Source organism: Podarcis raffonei, chromosome 4 (genome assembly GCF_027172205.1).
Source record: "Podarcis raffonei isolate rPodRaf1 chromosome 4, rPodRaf1.pri, whole genome shotgun sequence".
Lineage (NCBI taxonomy): Eukaryota > Metazoa > Chordata > Lepidosauria > Squamata > Lacertidae > Podarcis > Podarcis raffonei.
In genome coordinates this window covers 80,495,752-80,517,318 of record NC_070605.1, presented here as the reverse complement: position 1 = coordinate 80,517,318, position 21,567 = coordinate 80,495,752, and the positions used below count along the sequence as shown (strand labels likewise).

General features: G+C 40.0%; 1 protein-coding gene across 6 annotated transcripts in view; it reads left to right on the top strand.

The window, feature by feature from the left end:
- The window catches only part of ATP11A (ATPase phospholipid transporting 11A), a 110,059-nt gene extending 92,623 nt beyond the window's left edge, over positions 1-17,436 (top strand). For 2 of the 6 annotated variants that reach the window (XM_053384403.1, XM_053384401.1), the window contains 5 exons: positions 2,488-2,553; positions 5,161-5,264; positions 6,217-6,382; positions 11,508-11,612; positions 12,981-13,070. In XM_053384403.1, the coding sequence (XP_053240378.1) occupies positions 2,488-2,553; positions 5,161-5,264; positions 6,217-6,382; positions 11,508-11,597 (426 nt within the window). In that variant the 3' untranslated portion in view covers positions 11,598-11,612; positions 12,981-13,070. Of the gene's footprint in view, positions 1-2,487; positions 2,554-5,160; positions 5,265-6,216; positions 6,383-9,751; positions 9,841-11,507; positions 11,613-12,980 lie in introns of those variants that run through there. The other 4 variants (XM_053384400.1, XM_053384399.1, XM_053384404.1 and 1 more) reach the window with 2 other exon arrangements.
- The last annotated feature ends 4,131 nt before the right edge of the window (positions 17,437-21,567 follow it).

The window sequence follows — 21,567 nt, the reverse complement described above, 5'->3', positions numbered from 1 at the left end:
GGGTACACCCTGGCTTAGTTGTCCTAGAATGTTCTATAGCAGGCATCAAGTTATCTTGATAAGATAGTTGTTGTTGTTTAGTCGATTAGTCATGTCCGACTCTTCGTGACCCCATGGACCAGAGCACGCCAGGCACTCCTGTCTTCCACTGTCTCTTGCAGTTTGGTCAGACTCATGTTGGTAGCTTTGAGAACACTATCCAACCATCTCATCCTCTGTCGTCCCCTTCTCCTTGGACCCTCAATCTTTCCCAACATCAGGGTCTTTTCCAGGGAGTCTTCTCTTCTCGTGAGGTGGCCAAAGTATTGGAGCCTCAGCTTCAGGATCTGTCCTTCCAGTGAGTACTCAGGGCTGATTTCCTTCAGAATGGATAGGTTTGATCTTCTTGCAGTCCATGGGACTCTCAAGAGTCTCCTCCAGCACTATAATTCAAAAGCATCAATTCTTCGGCGATCAGCCTTCTTTATGGTCCAGCTCTCACTTCCATAGTAGTTCTCTGTAAAAGTGGGAAGGGGGAAGGGAAGATCAGCTTGTGTGATGGAGTTTGATTTTGTTAGTCCTGTTTTCATGGCTTTTTACAAAACCGGAATGTCTCATAGTTTTATAGTCAAGAAGGATGTACAGCCACAAAATAGCATTTTTCTTGTCCCTAGCATTAAAATACCTACGCAATGATAAATACTGCATTTTTGTTTGTTTTTATTATAACACTTTTACCTTGTGAGATCTGTGTTATATGTAAATTTAGTTTCCTCTATTATAGAAATTAGACTAATTTTATTTTTATTCATTACACAAAACACCAGCTTTGTGAGCCTTAGCTTGTTATAAATACAGGATTTTGAATAATAAGGCATGATTTTGTGGCTTATATTCACTTTTAAAATGTTGACTCTTGTCATTATCAGCCACCAACCTTTTGATAACACCATGAAAAATAGAAGTAACTGAACTTAAATCATTGCCTTTTGCTTAGCAGAATGCTTTGGCTTATTCAGTAAACAGAAATTTCCTGAGATTTCATCCTGCACCCTTGTCCGTTTCTAATTTCAGTTTCTAATTCTTTCCACTTTTTGATGCTAATAGTACTATGGAAATTTTCTGGAAAAGGCAAGATTTTGGAAGATTAAATGTGAAAAGTCTGCTTGCTCAATTACTCCCAATTTTTACCTTCTCACTTTGGCCCCCATACTACATCCTAGAGGGACCCGTGGCCCTCAGGTAGAGTAGAGGGAGCTCTTAAAGGTAAAGGTAAAGGTACCCCTGCCCGTACGGGCCAGTCGTGTCCGACTCTGGGGTTGCGCGCCCATCTTGCTTAAGAGGCCAGGGGCCAGCGCTGTCCGAAGACACTTCTGGGTCACGTGGCCAGCATGACAAGCTGCATCTGGCGAGCCAGCGCAGCACACGGAAACGCCGTTTACCTTCCCGCTAGTAAGCGGTCCCTATTTATCTACTTGTGCCCGGGGGTGCTTTCGAACTGCTAGGTTGGCAGGCGCTGGGTCCGAGCAATGGGAACGCACCTCGCCGCGGGGATTCGAACCGCCGACCTGACGATCGGCAAGTCCTAGGCGCTGAGGTTTTACCCACAGCGCCACCCGCGGAGGGAGCTCTTACATGAGTGTAATTCCATTTGTGGTTTCTGGATCCAACTCTGTGGTTGAACAAAAGAGGTTGTGTTGGAATTGGCGGCCCATGAAATTGTATGAAATTTGTATAATTGCAGTTGTATAAGACTGCAGTCTAAACTTTCCCCCACTTTTTATTTATTTGTTTAAAGTATTTTTTATTGAATTTTATCCATACAACCCAGATAACAAAAGAGAACCTCACGAGACAAGCACATCATGACTATACAATAAAAATGTCCATTGCTCCCCTTTGTTGTTATGGCAGAATGATTGTTCTCTTCATCTCATTTTTTAAAAAAGTCTGTAGTTTTTAAGATGCTTTCAGCAAGAGATCTAGTGGAGAGCAAATGGTAAGAGTATTCTGAAGGTGACGAAGGTGCAAGGGAGAATATATTAGTGGCACATTCACTATGCTTATGTTTCTTGCTATTTGAAAAAAAATGGGACCTCTGGCAAACAGGTTGCAGTGTGGAGTGTTCCTTTTCAGGTTTCCCCCTGCATTCCCCTTCCATGTCATTTTCTGCCCCCTCCCCGCAGTCAATCAGCATTCTGTATCCACTAAGTATACTCAGTACCCATCATCCCCTCCACCCAATGTTAGGATTCCTACCCCCTCCCCATTTTTTATGTCTACAAACCTCAGAGTTTCTGCAAGCCTATGATTCCCTCTGTCTTGTGCATAGATGAGGCCATTTTGGCTACCTGAAAATCTCCCCTTGAATAATTGGGTTAATTCCCAGGAAAGTTTTAAATGTGTACACTTCCACATTTTTCGTGCATTACACAATACTAAACGAAACTCGCTATACTAGACTGTATAACCTGAAACTTCTTTTTCTTGTGAATGTTTTCCTTATAGATGTTTGGAAACTGGACCTTTGGGACACTGGTATTCACTGTGCTAGTATTCACTGTTACCTTGAAGGTATGATCTCCTACATGTGTGTTGAAACCAAATTGGCACCACTTCCTGAAGCACGTTCAAATATGGAGGAAAGCTAAAAAGTTTGGGACTTCCTCATTCCTAAACGGCCTCGGTCCAGTATACCTGAAGGAGTGTCTCCACCCCCATCGTTCTGCCCAGATACTGAGGTCCAGTGCCGAGGGCCTTCTTGCGGTTCCCTCACTGCGAGAAGCCAAGTTACAGGGAACCAGGCAGAGGGCCTTCTCGGTAGTGGCACCTGCCCTGTGGAACGCCCTCCCACCAGATGTCAAAGAGAAAAACAACTACCAGAATTTTAGAAGGCATCTGAAGGCAGCCCTGTTTAGGGAAGCTTTTAATGTCTAACAGATGATTGTATTTTAATATTTTGTTGGAAGCCACCCAGAGTGGCTGGGGAAACCCCACCAGATGGGTGGGGTATAAATTATTATTATTATTATTATTATTATTATTATTATTATTATTAATTCAGAAAAAAGACGGAGGTTTATAAGCTTATGGATTATATGGAAAACTGAATAGAAAAAGGTTCTTTCCCCTTCCTTCTCTTATAATAGCGGAATTTGAAAATATCCAGTGAAATATATTGGCAATCAATTCAGGACAAAAACAAATATGGGTGAACTGAAAACAAAAATGTTTTCAGTTGTTTTCAGAGAGTACAAGTGGTGGTTGCTTGTCATGCTGTGAGAGAAATGCTGTTCCATAGAACAGGGGCCGCCACACAGAAAGCCCTTCACTGCAGTACTGTGGAGCAGGCTTCTGATATTTTAGAGACTTGGAAAAAACCCCTCTCCTGCTGAATGCACTGACATAGTGAGTAAATAAGCAATAAGGTGGTCTCTCAAGTAATCTGGTCCAGGGCTGTATGGGGCCTGGTATGTTAGCACCAAAACTTTAATCTTTGCCTGGTAGCAGATTGGGAGTAGTCTTCCCTCACAAGCAATCTAGCCACCATGTTCTGTACTAGCTGCAGCCTCCAGATTAACCTCAAAGGTAGCCCCACAGTGTGCATTGCAGAAATCCAACCTTGAAGTTACCAATGGGAAACTTGTGAAGCCACCCTGATCCAGGAACAGCTGCCATTGTCTTCCAGCTGAAGATGGTAGAAAACTTTCCTAGCCATTGAGATCCACTGCATCTCCAGTGACTGAGTTGGGTCTGGGAGCCCTCCCAGACTTTGTGCCTTCTCTATCAGGCAGAGTGTGACACCATGCAATTAATGATACTAAGGAACTTGGTGGACTTATGGGCCGGAGATGTGTCTGTTCTGTCCTATTCCCTTGTATAAGGATGGTTTGGAACCTTTACAGTAGCTAGTGCAGAATGTGGTGTCCCACCTATTGACAGGTGTGGACCAGATTTTGTGTATCTCCCCTGTACTTCAAAGCCCTAAACAGAAGGAGAGAGCTTTCTGTATGTGTTTGGCTGGGTCACTGCAAAAAGCAGAATTTTGGATTAGACATTTGGACTGATCTAGCAATTCTCTTCTTATTTCCCCCTGTCCCTGTTTCTCAGATATATCTTCTCTTCACAGAGAATCTCGATAAAAGCAGCCACCTGCCTTAACCCATCTGCTTGAATAGCTTGTGGTGCACTTTTAGTTACTGTTGAATAAAGAACCAGCAATACTGCCCCTTGGGACTTGTTACTTATTACACAAGAAACAGTCAATGTGTATTTCTACCAGGGCTTGATTTGAGGCAAGGTTCAGCCTATGGCCTGCTTTTCATTCATATGAACTACATGTGAAAACAAAAACACCTCTTAGCATCTGTTCTTACCAGCTTCTACGCATATATAATTACAGTGGTGCCTCGGGTTACACACGCTTCAGGTTACATACGCTTCAGGTTACACACTCCGCTAACCCAGAAATAATAATAACCCAGAAACCCAGGTTAAGAACTTTGCTTCAGGATAAGAACAGAAATCGGGCTCCGGCGGCGCGGCGGCAGCAGGAGGCCCCATTAGCTAAAGTGGTGCTTCAGGTTAAGAACAGTTTCAGGTTAAGAACAGACCTCCGGAACAAATTAAGTACTTAACCCGAGGTACCACTGTAAAGAGTAGAACTATCTGGCCAAAGCATTATTGTGTAGTTTCCATGAAAACTTAATTCTGGCTTAATTTTGCTTAGGAAAAAACTGATCAATAGTTATCTCAATGGATGGATTATGGTCCCAAAATTGTTTTACGTAAGTGACACCTGAGAATTGAATTAAAGAAGAGCCATGGTTCAGTGGTAGAACATCTGCTTTGCTTGCATAAAATCCCTGATTCAGTCTCTGGAATAGCCAGGTAGGGCTAAGAATGTCTCTGTCTGAAACTCTGTAGAGCCTTACGTAGAACACCGTGAAAGGAAGTCTGTTCCTAGCATATAAAGGAGATTGTCACCTTTGTTGACTTGTTTAAGAGTTAATTTTCAGTGGTTGCCCATCACATTTGTTTTGTAAGTTTAAAGGTTATAGGAGGTACATGTCATGTCGAGTCCAACATGTTAAATGTATGTGTGAAACTGAATACTCACATATTCATATTGCCATCTATCCTCAGGTGATGATCTAAATATATATATATACATTTTTACAGCTTGCACTGGATACACACTACTGGACTTGGATCAATCACTTTGTGATCTGGGGATCACTGCTTTTCTACATTGTCTTTTCCCTTCTCTGGGGAGGGATCATCTGGTAAGAAACACCTGTGAAGCATAATTGAAAATGCCACTTCTGGAATCGCATACAAGGGATGGCAGACTATTTATTTATGTTAAAATATTAATAACCCACACTTCAGGCAGCGTAGCCCTAGCCACGATGCCTCTAATCTGCCTCTGCTGTCTGAGACAATATGCTTCTTAATTCCAGTTGCTGAGAGTCACAAGGGGGCAAAGTGCTGTTGCACTTAGGTTCTGCTTTTGGGTGACCTGTAGAACAGCAGGCTGGACTAGCTAGGCTTGACCCAGCAGGCTCTTCTAATGTTCTTGATGCAAAGAGAAATTTTATGAAACACTAATACCTTGAACCTAGCCACAATTTCACAGTGAGGTAAGAATAAGAATAAGAATGGCCACCGAGACCATATAACACTGGTCCTGAAAGATCTACATTGGCTCCCAGTACATTTCTGAGCACAAGTCAAAGTGTTGGTGCTGACCTTTAAAGCCCTAAATGGCTTCGGCTCAGTATACCTGAAGGAGCGTCTCCACCCCCATCGTTCTGCCCGGACCTTGAGGTCCAGCTCCAAGGCCCTTCTGGCGGTCCTCTTTACTGCGACAAGTGAGGTTACATGGAACCAGGCAGAGGGCCTTCTCGGTGGTGGCGCCTGCCCTGTGGAACGCCCTCCCATCAGATGTCAAGGAAATAAACAACTCTCTGACTTTTAGAAGACATCTGAAGGCAGCCCTGTTTAGGGAAGTTTTTAATGTTTTATGTTTTATCGTGTTTTAAATATTCTGTTGGGTGCTGCCCAGAGTGGCTGGGGAAACCCAACCAGATGAGTGGTGTATAAATAAATAAAGATCATCATCATCATCATCATCATCATCATCATCATTATTATTATATGCTGAAACATCTCTATTTTGAGTTCGACTTCATTTATCCACCATGGTTGTGTTCTGTTTTTCTTCTGCCCAATTAGGCCTTTTCTCAATTACCAGAGGATGTACTATGTGTTCATGCAAATGTTGTCTAGCGGTCCTGCATGGCTGGGTATTATTATGCTCATAACGGTGAGCCTTCTTCCAGATGTTCTGAAGAAAATATTATGCAGGCAATTATGGCCTACAGCAACAGAAAGAATCCAGGTAAACATCCCATAGTCTTGATAATTGATGATGGAAGTCTAATCTTAGATGTATAGCCCAGTCTCAGAGAAGTCTGCTCAGTTCCACCGAGGTCAAAAGGGACTTATTTTTCCAAACAAGTGTGGCTGGATTTGCACGCTTAAGGTTAGTACTAGTGCCCCGCTGAAAACCTGCCCTCTAAGTCTCTTTTCCTCACCACCAAAATGGCTTCCATTTTTCTCTCGCGTTTTCAGAATTATTTATAATTTCAGTGAGTTCTGGTGTGAGCATACCTGATGGTTGTGAGGTGGCCAAGGGTGGTGTGTGAGGTTTGCTTTCCAATAAATTTGTATTTATTTATTTTACTCAGTTTATATCCTGCCCCCCCAAAAAAAACCCATTTCGCTATCACCCTGCAGCATGCTTCCAGATATGAAACAGCCCCAAGATACGAGTTAATACAGACATTTAAAACTCACATAACCTCCGTTCTAAAACAGCTGCACTGGTTTGTTTCTAGTCCGAATTTAGGGTGCTCACATTAGTGTTTAAAAGCCCTAAATGTCTTAGCTTTCAAATGTCTGAAAGACAATCTCCTTCTCTACAGATGCCCTATTCAGATTAGCAGAGGTGCGGGCCACATGACAGTGAGAGAGGTCTTTTCCCTGTAGCAGCCTCTAAGCTGTGCTATTCCCACCCCCCACAAACACATAGAGGTGCACCCTAATTTTCTGATTGTAAATTGCTTAACTGATTTTATTGTATTTTCATATTGTTGTAACCCTCCTTGGATAGGTGGATAAGAAAGTACAATAATTTAAGTATCTGGGAAAAGTGCAAGTTCAAACAGATGCAGGACTGATATCTGTTATTTTTTTAATAACCTCCCTCCCCAAAAAAAGTCCCCTTACTGTTACTTTCAGTGGCACAAAACAACATGAAACTGTTCAGCAGCCTGTTTTAAACTTGGTTAACTTATAATGGTAACCTATGCAAATTAGCATTGATAGCTTCAGCTTCCCCCTTCCAAACAACTCCGCTAAGTTTTATATCCTACATTTATGTATCACTTTATTGCCCATTGTATTTGAAGAAGCTTTCAATCTAGAATACTAGCTTAGAATATAACAAACATGATTAAAAAATGAGAGGAAGCAAATTCAGGTATGCAAAGTGTTTTTAGTCAAAATAAATAAAAAAATCATTCATTAAAGATAATAACTGGAACCATCAGTACAATTTAGTACGTTGTCAATTTAGAAATTATAGTGAACTTTGAAGGATAACGTGTGTTGCATGTTTAACTAGAACACTGAAGCTGCTTGTTTCTGAAGCCTAGTTTCTAGAAAGATTGTCCTGAAATTTCAACAGATGCTTTTCTTATTAAAGACATTGTTTAATGAAAACTGCATCATATTTCTGTTAGCAATATTTCATCTCCTTCATTAATCTGTTGTTTCTTTAATTCCCTCTGTTTGATGAATAGCTAAAAATATTCTTGAATTTCAAATATCTGTGTAGATACATGATGAAGCGTCAAATTAGTTTCATACACCTGTGGCTTCTCTTCTTGTGTTGATAATTTGAAAATGAAAGTCTACCTGGTTTGGGCACTATTCTCATTTACCACTTCCTAATGTGCTGTGGGAGAAAATAAGATCACTCACCAAGTGCTCCTGTTCTAGCAGAATTTAGATACCCCTTTCCTGAATAAACTGTAGCCTTTGAGTAGGATGTACGCATGTAAAATCCAACTTGTGTGGTCCTAAATCAAGCAGATAATTCCTGGGCTTTTGAAGAGGAAATCAATTGCACAATTTGCATTTATATACATTGGATTTGCCTGTGTATAGCCTATTCAATTTGCATGGATCTCTAGTGGTGTTGGAGGCAAGGCAGACATACCTGACTGCTGGGTTGAAAGATGCAATTTAATTCCTCTTCTGTGTGTAAAGAGAGAAGGACTAGGCCAATTAATTGTTCGCAAAGAATTGAAGATACAAAGCTTTTGCAGCACTGAAACAAACACTGCCATCAGTTAGCCGGTGGTTATACATAGTAAATAAATTGCAAGCCAGGATGTTTAAGATTAGTAGGCTTGCCATACGTCAGGAAAATTCCTGACATGTCCTTTATGGAAAAAGAAACAGCTCTGAAAGCTAAAAATCACTAGCTCAACAACTTTGTGGGTGTCAGAAATTTTACTTTTTGAAATATGGCGACCCTAAGATCAGAGTTCTTAGCCAGATTAAAATACCAGTATTTGGAGAGGGTTTGGGGGGCAAGGGAAGGTATTCTGATATCAAAATTTGGGATAAATGTTTCCATGCTATTCAGTAGTAGCAGACAACATGGTGGACTACAGCCACTCGCTTGGACTTCAATCATCTGTGTCACTGCTACTTACCAACACAATACGAACGCACTGGTGGTGTAAATCTGCCACTCCCACTGGTGTATTTGCACCACTCTGGCCTTGCCCCTTCCCCTCCTGAATATCATTGCATTTCTCCAAAGCAGCCTGACTTGCAAGGCAAAAACCTGACACTGGAATTTAAGCAAAAATGTAATTCCAGATATAGTTGCAAGTTGAACCATGGTTGTTCAGCAGAAGCCACTGGATCAGTCTATGTGTTACTTTAACACGTTCACCAAATTTGCCCTGCCAAAATCATCCCCACCCAGTATTGAATGCCTTGAGTGAGTTGCCTTCTTGTTAATCCCCAGCTGATGATTTTAGAGAGATCATCAATATTTAGATATTATGTAAAAGAAGTATTATGCTCGCCTGTATAATCCACATCGTACTGACTCTTATGTAATAATCTGAATGACCTAATTTTTAGTAATCATAACTGGACCATGGGAATAGCTTGAAGTTCAAAGCGAAGAACCAAATTAGCGTACTGTAGCCTGTAAAAAAAATACAGGAATAGTATGGAAATAATTCAGTACGATTAGGAAGCTGAACAATCCCTTAGCATTTTGACAGTTGCCCTTAGAGTTATGGTAGTCACCTAACAGAAGCTGGTAAAAAGTATTAACACACTGGATGTCTGTCTACTTGAGCAAGACATCTAGAAAAGGGCATAGTAAGGGAACTATGTGCTGTGATTTTAAGCAGTCTGGTATTGCAAGTTTTAAGTGACAACTCTAATGGGTGGAATAAGAACTGTCTAGTATTTCCTTCCTAGGCAACTTGTTGCTTGTATTTGTAATATGCACTAGAAAGCCTTTAGCATTTAATCAGATTTATTCCTTGTGTTTCTTCTCTTCCCTCTTCCAATATGCTCCTGTCTTCCAACCTCCTTTTCCTAAATAACTGCTACCTTGCTTTAAACTGTAAATGATGTACACGGGTACTTTCTTCAACCTTCTGGGGGAAATCAGACTAAACATCAGTGCCTTTCTGTTGAGCAGTCCACCATCTTTATGCTTTCTCAGACTTCAAGCAGTCTAAGTTTCTAATGGAGCAAAAGGTGATTTCCCCCCTCCCTTTCTGCATGCTTGGCCATTTCGTTCAGAGGACTTTAGAAAGTGTGTCCACAGTTCATATGACGTTAGTCATACTTCATATCCAAACTGTACGTTAAACCTCTTGGTACTTACAACATGTTCTGTCGACATTCCCTCTCTTCGCTTTTCTAAAAGTATCTGTATACCATAAATAGTTATGTGCACTTAACTGGTCATTCCTTGTATGTGAATAGCATAATATGCATTGCAAGAACTGTCCATTTTAAGTAATGATGGTTCTTGATAGATCAATGCACATTGTGCTTGCATTGTGAGTTGCAATCACCTCAGTGGACTGTTTGTCAGACACAAGTGTGATGGGAGCTCCTGAGCAATTGGGTAGTTCAGATGTACACAAGTCTGGTTAGATCTTGAGGCTTGTGCACACCATCGTTACACATGTCATTTTGCTGTTTTATTTCCTGGTCTGAGGCAAACCAAAGTTTGGGACTTCATTCACACCTGCAAACTATGGTTTGTGCTTTTCCTGCAAACCCAGATCAGAAACCAGGGTAGTTTGTACATGACCTGGTTTGAACTTAGAAATTTAACTGTATTCTTCAGCTTTTCTCTTTCCATTTTAACAAACTCCCAATTCATTGTGTTTCTCGCTTTATATTCCTCTATCACCTCTATGTGGTGAGCAAGATCACTGTTTCATGACTCTGCAGGGTGTGTTTTTTTAAAAAAACAACCCCTGACTTTTTAAAGTCTTCTTTTGCTGTTGGTGTTTTCAGAATGTTTAATATTGGTATTTGTGCAAACTGCTTTGGGATATTATAATCAATGAATCTGCAAAAGCTTTGGAGGAATCTGTCTCTTTTGGTAAACTACAAGCCAAATCTTGTTTCTGTTTTCTGTTTCAAGAGTCTTGACCCCAGTCACAATATTCATCTAATTTGAATATTTAGCTGGTGATAAGGCATGCATTCTTTCATTTCAGCGTATGCCTACTATACATAATTATCCTTATTTTGAATTAAAGATTTGTTTTTATGTGTTAACTTTTCTGCTTAATTCTTCTTTCCTCCTCTTTAACATTAAGACTCTTAGTGTAAACTTGATGCCAGTTTCAAACTTTCATACTTGAAGAACACTGAATTGCTATGCCCTTTCCTCATTTACATGAATCTGCTAAAAACCTCAGAACGTTTTCCTTTAATTAAAATGTCAAGCAGTAAATATAAAACAATGTGATAAGAGTTTAAATCCTGTGATGGTGGTAGTTAAATGATACATATAGGGTGACCTTCATATTGGCCTTTACATGGACATATTAGAAGATTACCTCCTACTTAAGAAGTTAACTTCTCCAGAAGTAGAAAGGGACAGTCCATTTGCAACTGGGACAAATGTTGTAGGACTTTAAGGCTGTTGCAAACAATAATCTCAAATGCACTTTCCCCCCATTTCCACTGTAAATAGGACATGGAGGGTCTGAAATAATATACATCTGCTAGTAAACTCTAATACAATAACTGCTTCTTGTTCGTTTGTTCATTTCTTATTAACAGTGTTGATGATTTGGCATATGTTAGCCATCCTAACACTGCAGTTGTTATTTTCCTCTCCAATACTGCGAGATGTCCATATTGAGCAATAGTCTCAGTGTTTTTCCTCATCCTTGCAGAAGAGTACGAAACATAAAACTGCCCTTAATGCACTGGCGAACAACGATGGGCCACTCCTTGAAGGACCCCTTTCTGCTTCCGAGGCATAATTAGATCATTGATAGGTAACAGTATTGCACGTGTTACCGTTTGGTAATTTCTGTTGGTGTGCTGTGGTGTTTTCAAAGAGAAAACTTCTTCCTCCAGAGTTTTTGCTGTGCCTTATCAAATTAAATACAATCACTACAGTTTTTGATATCGTAGTCTGTTCTCAATGCATTTCAGAGCACAGGTAAGTTTTGGGGGGGGGGTTTGTGTAGTATTTTGGGTGTGTCTTCAGGGAAGGTTGAGATTTAGAAGCTGCATGTTTTGATCTGATTATTATTTTTTTTACTCTGATTCTAATAGGATTTATGTGCATGGTTGCAGCTTTAATTAAATATGAATTGTAAGCTGTTTTGTGTCAATCGATATTCTTCAAATGAGATTCAGTGACTAAGCATAAGCCACAAGTATTTGGATTCAGATTAAATTAGTAACATTGGTTTGAGCAGAATTCAGAATCCCATTTGCCCCCCTCAAATATATCTGCATAATTTCCAAATATCATGAATCCATGATATTGGGTCCTGCCTTCTCAGTGCCCTGTCTTTTACCTTTGGATGTGGAAATATGATAAAGCAAAATTTCAAACGGCATCAGCTTTTAGCCTGGCTAAACAAATGTAAGGCAAAGGCTACAGACTCCCAAAAATTGGGGGAAAGCAGATGCACAAGGGCACATATATCTGCTAGAGTCTTCATATCTCCCCACAGGGAACATTTGCAACTTGGTTTTTTACAAGTCACAAGTATTAGCAAGAAGCAAAAGTATTTCATCTCAGCCACACATTTATTCAAAGATAAAAACAGCCCTCAGAAAAGGAAGTGCTTTAATTTCCAAAGTGACACAAATGCCCAGATGATTGGGATTCCTAAAATAGCTTCTATAAAGTAACACGCTCCATGGAGATCAGGAGAGTGTATTCAAATTCCCATCTGTTCTGGTGCAGAATAGCCTTCCAGACATTTCCTAAATACAGGCTAGGAACAGTAAGGACAGTATAAATAAACTTATCAATTTAAATTTATCTGTTAGCTACAGAGAAAAATATCAACCATATCAGTCATTCCAAATATCAAAAGATTATTGGACATCCAAAAGGCAGGATAAAAAGTGGTTCATATCTGAGTATATTATTTCTCCTAAGCAAAATGTTAACAAAAAGTTGTTCTGTATGTAAAAGAAGACGAAATTGTGAATTAAAATAAATTGAAATTACTCCTCTGTTGAGGCTGTGTCTGCATTTTTAAATGAGCCAAACAGTGGCGCTCTATTGGCAATTTATATGTCTCCATCTGGCCATATTGCCCCTAGGCTAGGTACCACCTTAAAGCCTTTCAGTTAATTACTATGATGACAGCTTCATAACCTATTACTTGTTTTCTTGGCAGAATAAATCAAGCCATGGTCGGGACCATTTTTCAGAATTCACACCTCTTGCCTCTCTGAAGAGTCCAAGATACAGGAGCAATGACTGCAAAAATACCCCAGCAAGAAGGTCTAGTTCTCATTCTAAAAAAACAATGTTTACGCATTGGAGAAACTATGATTATTCAGTACTCCCTTCCATCTTTGGCTATTCCAATAATAAGCGTTGTGATTCCAGTGCCAGGTACTACCACAGGGGTTCAGGTCTGGAAACATCCCTATGAGAGATCACCAACTCAAGCCTTTAAGAACTAGCAACTATTCCTCCCTCTCATTCCAAGCCCTGCTCCTACTACATCTGCAAATGACCATTTAACAGCACTGATTGAAATTTTGCTGGCTTTAACTGTCCGATGTAATAGTCTGACAAACTGGATCAAAGAGCATGGAGTACAAATCTTTCCCAGGAGTCTTGCCCTTCCTTATTATGTTCTAAACTGTTGAAGCAATGGATTTTTCTACACAGTCTGGCACTGTGAGGATGAACAGCACTGTAATTTCACTCCATCCTGTCAAAAACCTGTATGTTTATTGACTCCCATCATCTCTTTTCCTTTATTACTTGAAAGAGTCCTGCTTTAGTCAAACGTCCTCTTCTGAGATCAGTGGTTGAAATTTTGTCAGCCCTCTAACTAAGCAACGGTCTCAGACCCCCAGTGAAAGTCGCTGAGAACATATTTCATAGGTGCTGTTTCTGACTGCTGTTTGTCTTTTCTTTGCTCTCTCTGTAGAACAAACTGGTGTATCCTCTGTGCAAATCTGCTTTCAAGAAACACTCTCTAATATCCATTTTATTGTAAGTCACCAAGTAGGACGTCTATGTGTGATTTTAAGACCCAGCACCCTTCCCCACACTTTAGACCAATACAGTTTTACTTAGACTGTCTACAGACCTTTGGGAAGTCAAGCTGGCTAGCAAACGAGTGAAGTGGCCACTGTAGGTATTGAGTTGAAAATAATTACTGAATTTAAGAATTTAGTCTTAGAAATTTAAAGAACGAACCAGTATTCTACCATTCTGCTACCTCTAAAGTAGAGTACGGATGTATTAGGAAGTGCTTTGCTACCCGAAGTTTTTTTTGTTTTTTTCCCCTGTTGTGGAAAGGAAGTAATTGCTTCCATAACAGCTCAACTAGATAATACTGTATTTTAAATGCTGGTTTTTAATTTTTGATTTGAACTTTGAAAGGGAGAGGGAGACAGAATGTTTAACAGAATGTCTACTTAGTGACTACTTATATTTGGTAATGACCACTAGGTTAAGTTTCCCCCTTCCTCCTCTTTGAATGTGAATACAACCATTCTTCAGAAAAGAAAAAATATGTGCATGATTATGCAAACGCTTTATCTGTCGTTTTAAATCATTACAGCCAGCTTGTACTTCGGCTCTATTCGTGGCTCTAGTTTTGCTGTGTACTGGTTTTGATAATAGCATACACAGATCAGTTCTGTTTCTTTTCTCCCAGTGTTTTATTTAGGGTGTCAACTTTGCCGAAGGATTACTTGATAGGGGAAAAAAGTTTGTGTGTGGAAGAAAATGCACAGGTTCTCTCTCTCGCCTTCCCTGAACAGAGATTTGGGGGAGATGGGAACATAATGCTTTGAAAGGCAAATTGTGAACATTTTATTATACCAAAGATTACAGAGACAGAGAATCTGATGGTAGTTCCCATACTTCTCAAGTCTCACCCCCCCTCATAACGCACAACATCTCAGCGTTTGTCATTTAAAATGAAGCACTTTCCATTTCCAGTGTTGTTCACATACTGATAGTAATATACCGGAAGTTAATATTTATTTGACATTACATACTTGAATGTCTAGTAGAAATGTCCCCTACATAAAACACTGGTTACAAATATATATTTTTAAAAAATTAACTTGATGTGAGTATTGATTTTATATCTGTAGTAGTGACAAATCTCCTGTTCGGGTGTAGTTAACAAAATTATTTTTAATGGGTTTTTTAGAAATCTTAAAATTGCCTTTGCACTGAAATATTTTTCAATACTGTAGCTATTTATATATCTGTTATATGCATACATTTGTTAACACAACATTTCTATTGTTTTTTAATTGTATGTTTTAGAGAGTTTTTTTATACCTATGAGTTTTGGATCAGAGTTTAGCTTATAGTGGAATTGTGGTTGAATGTCGAAATTCTGATGAATGTTAAAATTAGAAATAGGTTTGTTGTTTCAGAATCATCCAAAGCTACCGATTTTTTTAATAAAAAGTTTGCTTTTTTTGCTTTTGCTTGTGAATAATAGCTTTTAATGTGTTACATTCTGCTTACAACCAGCTGCTGCTATCTACTATTCTTACATTTTTATTCCATGAAGCTTTCTACCAGTTCCTTGTTTTTGTTTTGTTCATTTCCATCTTTTTAGCCTTAAGTAAGAAGACCCTTTGCTTGATGATTTGAAAATGCTACATTCCTGCTCTGCCTACTAACAAAAATGGTTTACTGCAATATTCTTGCATCTCAACTGTTTCCTAAAAAGTGAATGATCTTTCAACAGGCTGAAATATTTAATGGTAGTTTTTTTAAAAGAAAACAAACACTTATGATTGATTGTATTGCATTAGAAGGAGAAATCATAGAAACATAGAATTGTACAGTTGGAAGGGACCCTAAGGCTTGTCTAGTCCAACCCCTTGTAATGCAGGAATCTCAACACCCATCCAGTTTGAAACCACACCAGACCCTGCTTAGCTCTGCAAATGTGCTAGCAGTTTTATTGCTGCACCACTAGGAGGATATTTTTGAATTTAAAGGAGGAATTCTGCTTCCATTAAGCAATCAGAGCTTTAAAAATACACTGTTTAAATGGGGGGAAAGGAAAGGCTCTATAGGCCTTCATTTTCTTTCTGCAATAGATGTACAGGTGTAATACAGAAGCTAAACTAGTAGGCCTTAGATATTCTTGTGCATAGTAATTTGGTGCAGACATGCTGCAAAGGATGAGAAAACCTAGGACCTTCCAGATGTTGCTGGAACGCAACTTCCGTTATTCCTGAACATTGGCTATGCTCATTGGGACTGATGGGAGCTGGAGTCTCAACCACATCCGAAGGGCCACAGGCTGGTCACTCCTGTTCTACATATGAGGATTTGCCCAGCTGAATAAATGACTGACGCTGTCAGTGGTGAGGCATAACCTAGATTTACTCCATTACCCTTGGAAGATCAGAGTGTCTGAACTGTCGGAATTTGATCATCTGTTCAGCAATGTGCTTGTGTCACTGTTGGTGATGGATGCAGAGGGTTTTTCATGTGCATTTGGGGACCAAGTGAGAGAGGAGGAAATAATTCTAGAAGGATGATCAATGTACAGAAACATATTTCCATGCACCCAGCTGGATTAGGAGAATTAGTCAGGCGCAACAACCAACACTCAATAGTAGTGTTGCGACCCGAGTCAAAAATGTAAAATTGATAGAAATTTATATGAAGTGGAAAACTCCATTCCGTGTCACACAAATGGCCTTGTCTGAATTGTTCAACCTCTAATGTGAAAACGTTTCAAATGCTTTCATAAATGTGTTGGAACTGGAGGGCATCAACCAAATATTCATTAAGACTAAAACATATACATCCATTGAAACTACTTATTCTTTAGAGTAGCTAGCAGTAATATTCAGATAATTTTGATGGCCCTCAGTAATTATTAATTTATTCATCTCTTTAATATACAGTATACCATTTATTCACTTGCTTGCATCAGCCTATTTATTCCACTGTAATGCAAGTATCAAACGAAGGAAACTGCACTTGTTGGTGATATCAGCGAGATCATGTTGAGAAGCTTTAATGGAATTCTGTCAAAGTATTATAAGAGAGAAATGTGTACATGATTGTACATTGCACAATTGCACACTTCAGTTTATACAGCTTTACCTTTGTCGAAAGAAGTACAGAATTTTAATTGTACATTGTGTCTGAACAAAATTCTGTCTTGTATGCACTATCAATATTCTTTCAGTCTGTAATGTGTAATTGGCAAAAACAAACAAACAGCTTTTTGGGAATGGTGGATCATAGTTATCAGTGCATTAATCATTAAAATATCTTTACTCATCAGCACCAAATACTGACATGTATTTTAAATGGTATAATGATAGGTGCACTTATCTGATGATAATTCAGCCTTCAAAACTACTGTTTAGACTAAGCTATAACACTTCATTAACTGGATCAAAGCAGTCTCAAATACTAAGAATATAAATAAATATAAATATATATGATATACATGTGCATTACTGTAAAGTTTATTTTCAGTGCTGTTTTTAAACTTTCTTTTCCGTAAATACCTAAACATGAATTCTTTATATTAATATTTTTGAACTTTCTGTAGATTGTATAAAGCAGTAGATGTTTAAATCTGCTTGCAATAAAATAAAATTTGCATATTTGTTTTGGAGTGTGTGCTTGTTTTTACTGAGCCAGGTAAGTCATTTAGAGGAGAAGAGGGAAATATATTCAATTCAAAATGAAAATGTTGCATTCAACAGACATTTTGATTTCTAATTGCAGTTTTGCCCATTTGTTTATACGCTGCAGGCATATAGTTCCACACAGAGAGTTTCCGTTAGTGCACCAACTATGGGAGCTTTCAGTTAGTCACATTAAATCTCAAAACGGTGTGTACAGTGCTAGATTATTTTAATTCCCCATGGTGGTTGCTTTTTAACCAGTGAAGATGTGAGAATGCTAATTCCTGCACAGGGCAAACTTTCCTATACGGACTCACACATTATAGCAGGATTTTCAGGACCCAAAATCAGCCCTAACTTTGGATGAAGTAACTCAGAGAGAAGATGTAGGTGTTATGAACAGACTGAAAGAAGAACTACTTTAAGCTTCATATATAGAAACACTTCTGTTGTCATAACAATGAAATTTAGTTACTCTTCATGTTCTTGTGTGGACTAAAATCATAGCGTGTCAAGAAAACAGCCCACTGCCGTATGTTAGATTGTGATACCTTAAAATCTAGCCGCTTGGGGGGACATGGAATTTGTTTTTTTTTTATCTGTGACATGACAGGGAGTGGCTGCCTCCATTTAAAGAATGGCAATTAAGAACAGGAACAATGTAAAGAGCAGAAACCCTCTGAAAAAATTCAGTGAACAATGCAAGGTGAACAATGCACAATGAAAGCATCCTCTGCAAGAGCCCCAAAAGGCTGCTCACTCAAGACGTTCCCTTCGTGAGGGCGGGTTTTTCATGATCACGAGCACCCAATAATTGACGCTGAAAAAACAACCACCTGTAACACCTCCATCATTCTGCCCGGACACTGAGGTCCAGCACCGAGGGCCTTTTGGCAGTTCCCTCACTGCAAGAAGCCAAGTTACAGGGAACCAGGCAGAGGGACTTCTCGGTAGTGGCACCCGCCCTGTGGAATGCCCTCCCACCAGATGTCAAAGAGAAAAATAACTACCAAACTTTTAGTAGACATCTGAAGGCAGCCCTGTTTAGAGAAGCTTTTAATGTTTAATAGGTTATTATATTTTAGTGTTTTGTTGGAAGCCGCCCAGAGTGGCTGGGGAAACCCAGCCAGATGGGCGGGGTATAAATAATAAATTATTATTATTATATCCTTTGAAGAGGTAGAATTTTGTATTATCGTCTTGAGTTAAGACTCCATGCCTTGAACTTTCCTTTGTTCTGCTTTTCAGTATCAGTTGTACTCTACGCAGCCAGCAATAAAGAAGCATGTTGGTTTGTCTGAAGTGAGAAGTAAGAATTAATTCATTCTGCAGTTGTGATTAGCAGAGCAGGATTGGGTGCTTATTGCTAAAAGGTGAAATAAAGCGATAAAGTGATCTGAAAAAATATTTACCATAAGTTACCCTTTATTCTTTTACATTACTCACATAGTGGCTCCCCCCCCCTTCTTTTTCATGAGTATTTGATGGCAAAGGATGAAAACAGCCCTAGAGGAACAGAAACACTGCTTTGTGTACACTACTTTGTGTACACTAGATGGTTCGCCATCTAGACTTTAACTCTGGTCTAATTTCTGATTTTATCAGTGTGCACGGCTCAGCATGAAACCTTTTCAGGCTTTCTGGGCAGAAAAATCAAACCAGCAACCAGTAAAACATTTTTTCCAAATGCTTTCCACAATTAGTTTCCAGATGCTTCTATAACAACCAGTTAAAAAGCTTTCCATTGGTTGTCGAACAGGAAGTAAAATCTAAAGGTCAGAAACAAGACTAGCAAGAGAGTCCTTCAAGGATGAGTTAACAAACACACCCTAAAGTATTTATTTTGTCTCTTCCCTACTTTTAGGGGACAAGAAAGCTTGCTTTGTTCTGCATATAGTTCTCAGCATCACTTCTCCTAAACACTTGACTATAGTCACATTGTCATCTGTTCTTACTCTATCTAACCCTTATTTCCCCCCGAATCTATGGTGTCAATGATACATGGGTAAAACAGACTTTTGAGAAAGCAAGCTCTGCACTAGTTTTTAACTAGTGTAAACTTTTATTTGTTCTCATCCGCTTGTGCACTGTATCCTTATTCTTTTTTCCTGGTGTTCACACTATTTTTGTTGTTGTTAATTTGACCTTTATATAGCTCATTATGTACATTAACACACACTTTGCATGGTGAAGGCTAGAATTGGAAGGTCGCTGCCTTTCCATCCCTCTGGTCTGGACCTCACATTCTCTCTCCTAGTTTTTTTTTTGGGGGGGGGATGAAATTGTCTGGTGTATTGTTTCCCTCCCTGCTCACCCCGAAATAAGCCACCTAGACATGTGGCTGACAAGGAAGGCTAACTGCAGTATGAATTGGACACAAGTTACCATATAGCACTTGTTAAGTTGTGGGTGAACATATCAGATGACACAGCGATTCTTCAAACAGCTCTTGTTTATTCACAGGCCAGAACAGAACTGAACTGAAGGGTTCAGCCAGCCTGCTTATATAGAGCTCCACTAGAACGCAACAGTAACCATTTTCTGTAACTATCCAATCACTGAACGTCACTTTCAATCCCTTATTTGCATATGTGGACCTGAGTGAAAACTAACTACAGTACCCCCCTGCTGGCCCAGGGTGAGAACTTCAGTATATAACAGCACTCTTGCAGCCAGGCAAGCTCACGGGAAGACACTTTTGCCCACACATCCCCTCAAACCACTGTGGCTTCAGGCAAGAACTCAGCTCTTGACAAAAACTTTATTTTGTTTCAGAGACATAGAGACGGATATATTCAGAGTAGACGTGTCGTGTAAAGTGTTATGTTGAGATAGTGTGTGTCTGCACACATATTGCATGCACACAACTCTCCATTTACACAGCACAGTCCTTACCATTGTGATAGGCATTTTGAGGTCTTAGATATATGGTAATGTTCATAAGTGTACCAACCAAGCACATACATAGATCAGCACAGGAAGACTGACCTGGAACCATTTTGATTCCTAAACTGAGCAAATGTTTTCTCTGCAGGGTCAAAGTGGGAAACCTCCCCATTGTCTCTTTCTTCACAAATCCTGTCTTAAGGGCACATTTAATATATGAATAGGGTGTGAGCCTGTGACCTGGCCCAGGAATGAAGTATTTATCATTACCAAAGACTGGCCAGGCTCCTCAGGAAATCAAATCAAGTAACCTGCCAGACAGGAGACAAACAATGACAGGAGAAAAACAACATTCAAATTTCTGTTTTAGGCCGCCTTTTTTGTGATGTAGGTGTGATGTATATGGAGGGTGGTCTTAGGTTACACCCCTTCTGTGATGTATGTATGATGTTTCTGGGGGTGGTCTTGATCTACAGGGTGGGAATTTCAAAAGTCTTGGCCTTGCACCCATTGTTCTGGGTTCCTCCTCCTTTCCTGCGGGTGAGGGAGCACCCTGTAGCAACAGATCAATAAAAATCAAGCTTACTAGCTGCTTTGCTTCTCAATATTCTCTGGTTGGCCTCTGTTATTTTCTTGGACAGATGGAGAACCTACAAAGGACACTATAAGGGCTCTTGTGTTCCCCATAAGGGGAAAGGGCAATTTTTGTTTACAACACCATGTTTACTCAGAAGAAAGCTCTGTTGAATTCAGCTCCCAGGTAAACTGAGGTTTGGCAGGGCTGATGCTACACCTTCGGAACCGAGGCTTTGTGTGCGCAAAAGAGCAGCAGCTGCCCAGACGGAAAGCGGGAGGGAAGCTAGAATAACGGGTAAGAAAGAAGCAGAAGCAAGACCGAGATGTTATTCAGGTCTGCTCAGAAGTACGCGCGGCTGAGTCCAGCGGGGCTTACTCCCGGGGGCGGGGAGCAGGTACCAGGACTGCAGCCGCCTAAGCCTGACTCCATCCTGCAAAAGGAGAAACAACAGGGAGGGAAGAGCCGACGAGCCGAGCACAGGGCTACTTCCGTTTTCCCACCCGCTCAGGTCCCTTTTTTTGCTCAGTGCAGCGCATCCTCCTCCTCCTCTTCCCCCACCGGCAACAAAGGAGCCCTGGGCACCCCGCTCCCCTTCCTGCCCGGAATAGCGGTGGGCTGGAAGGAGTGGGCGGCGCTCGGCTTGCATGCAG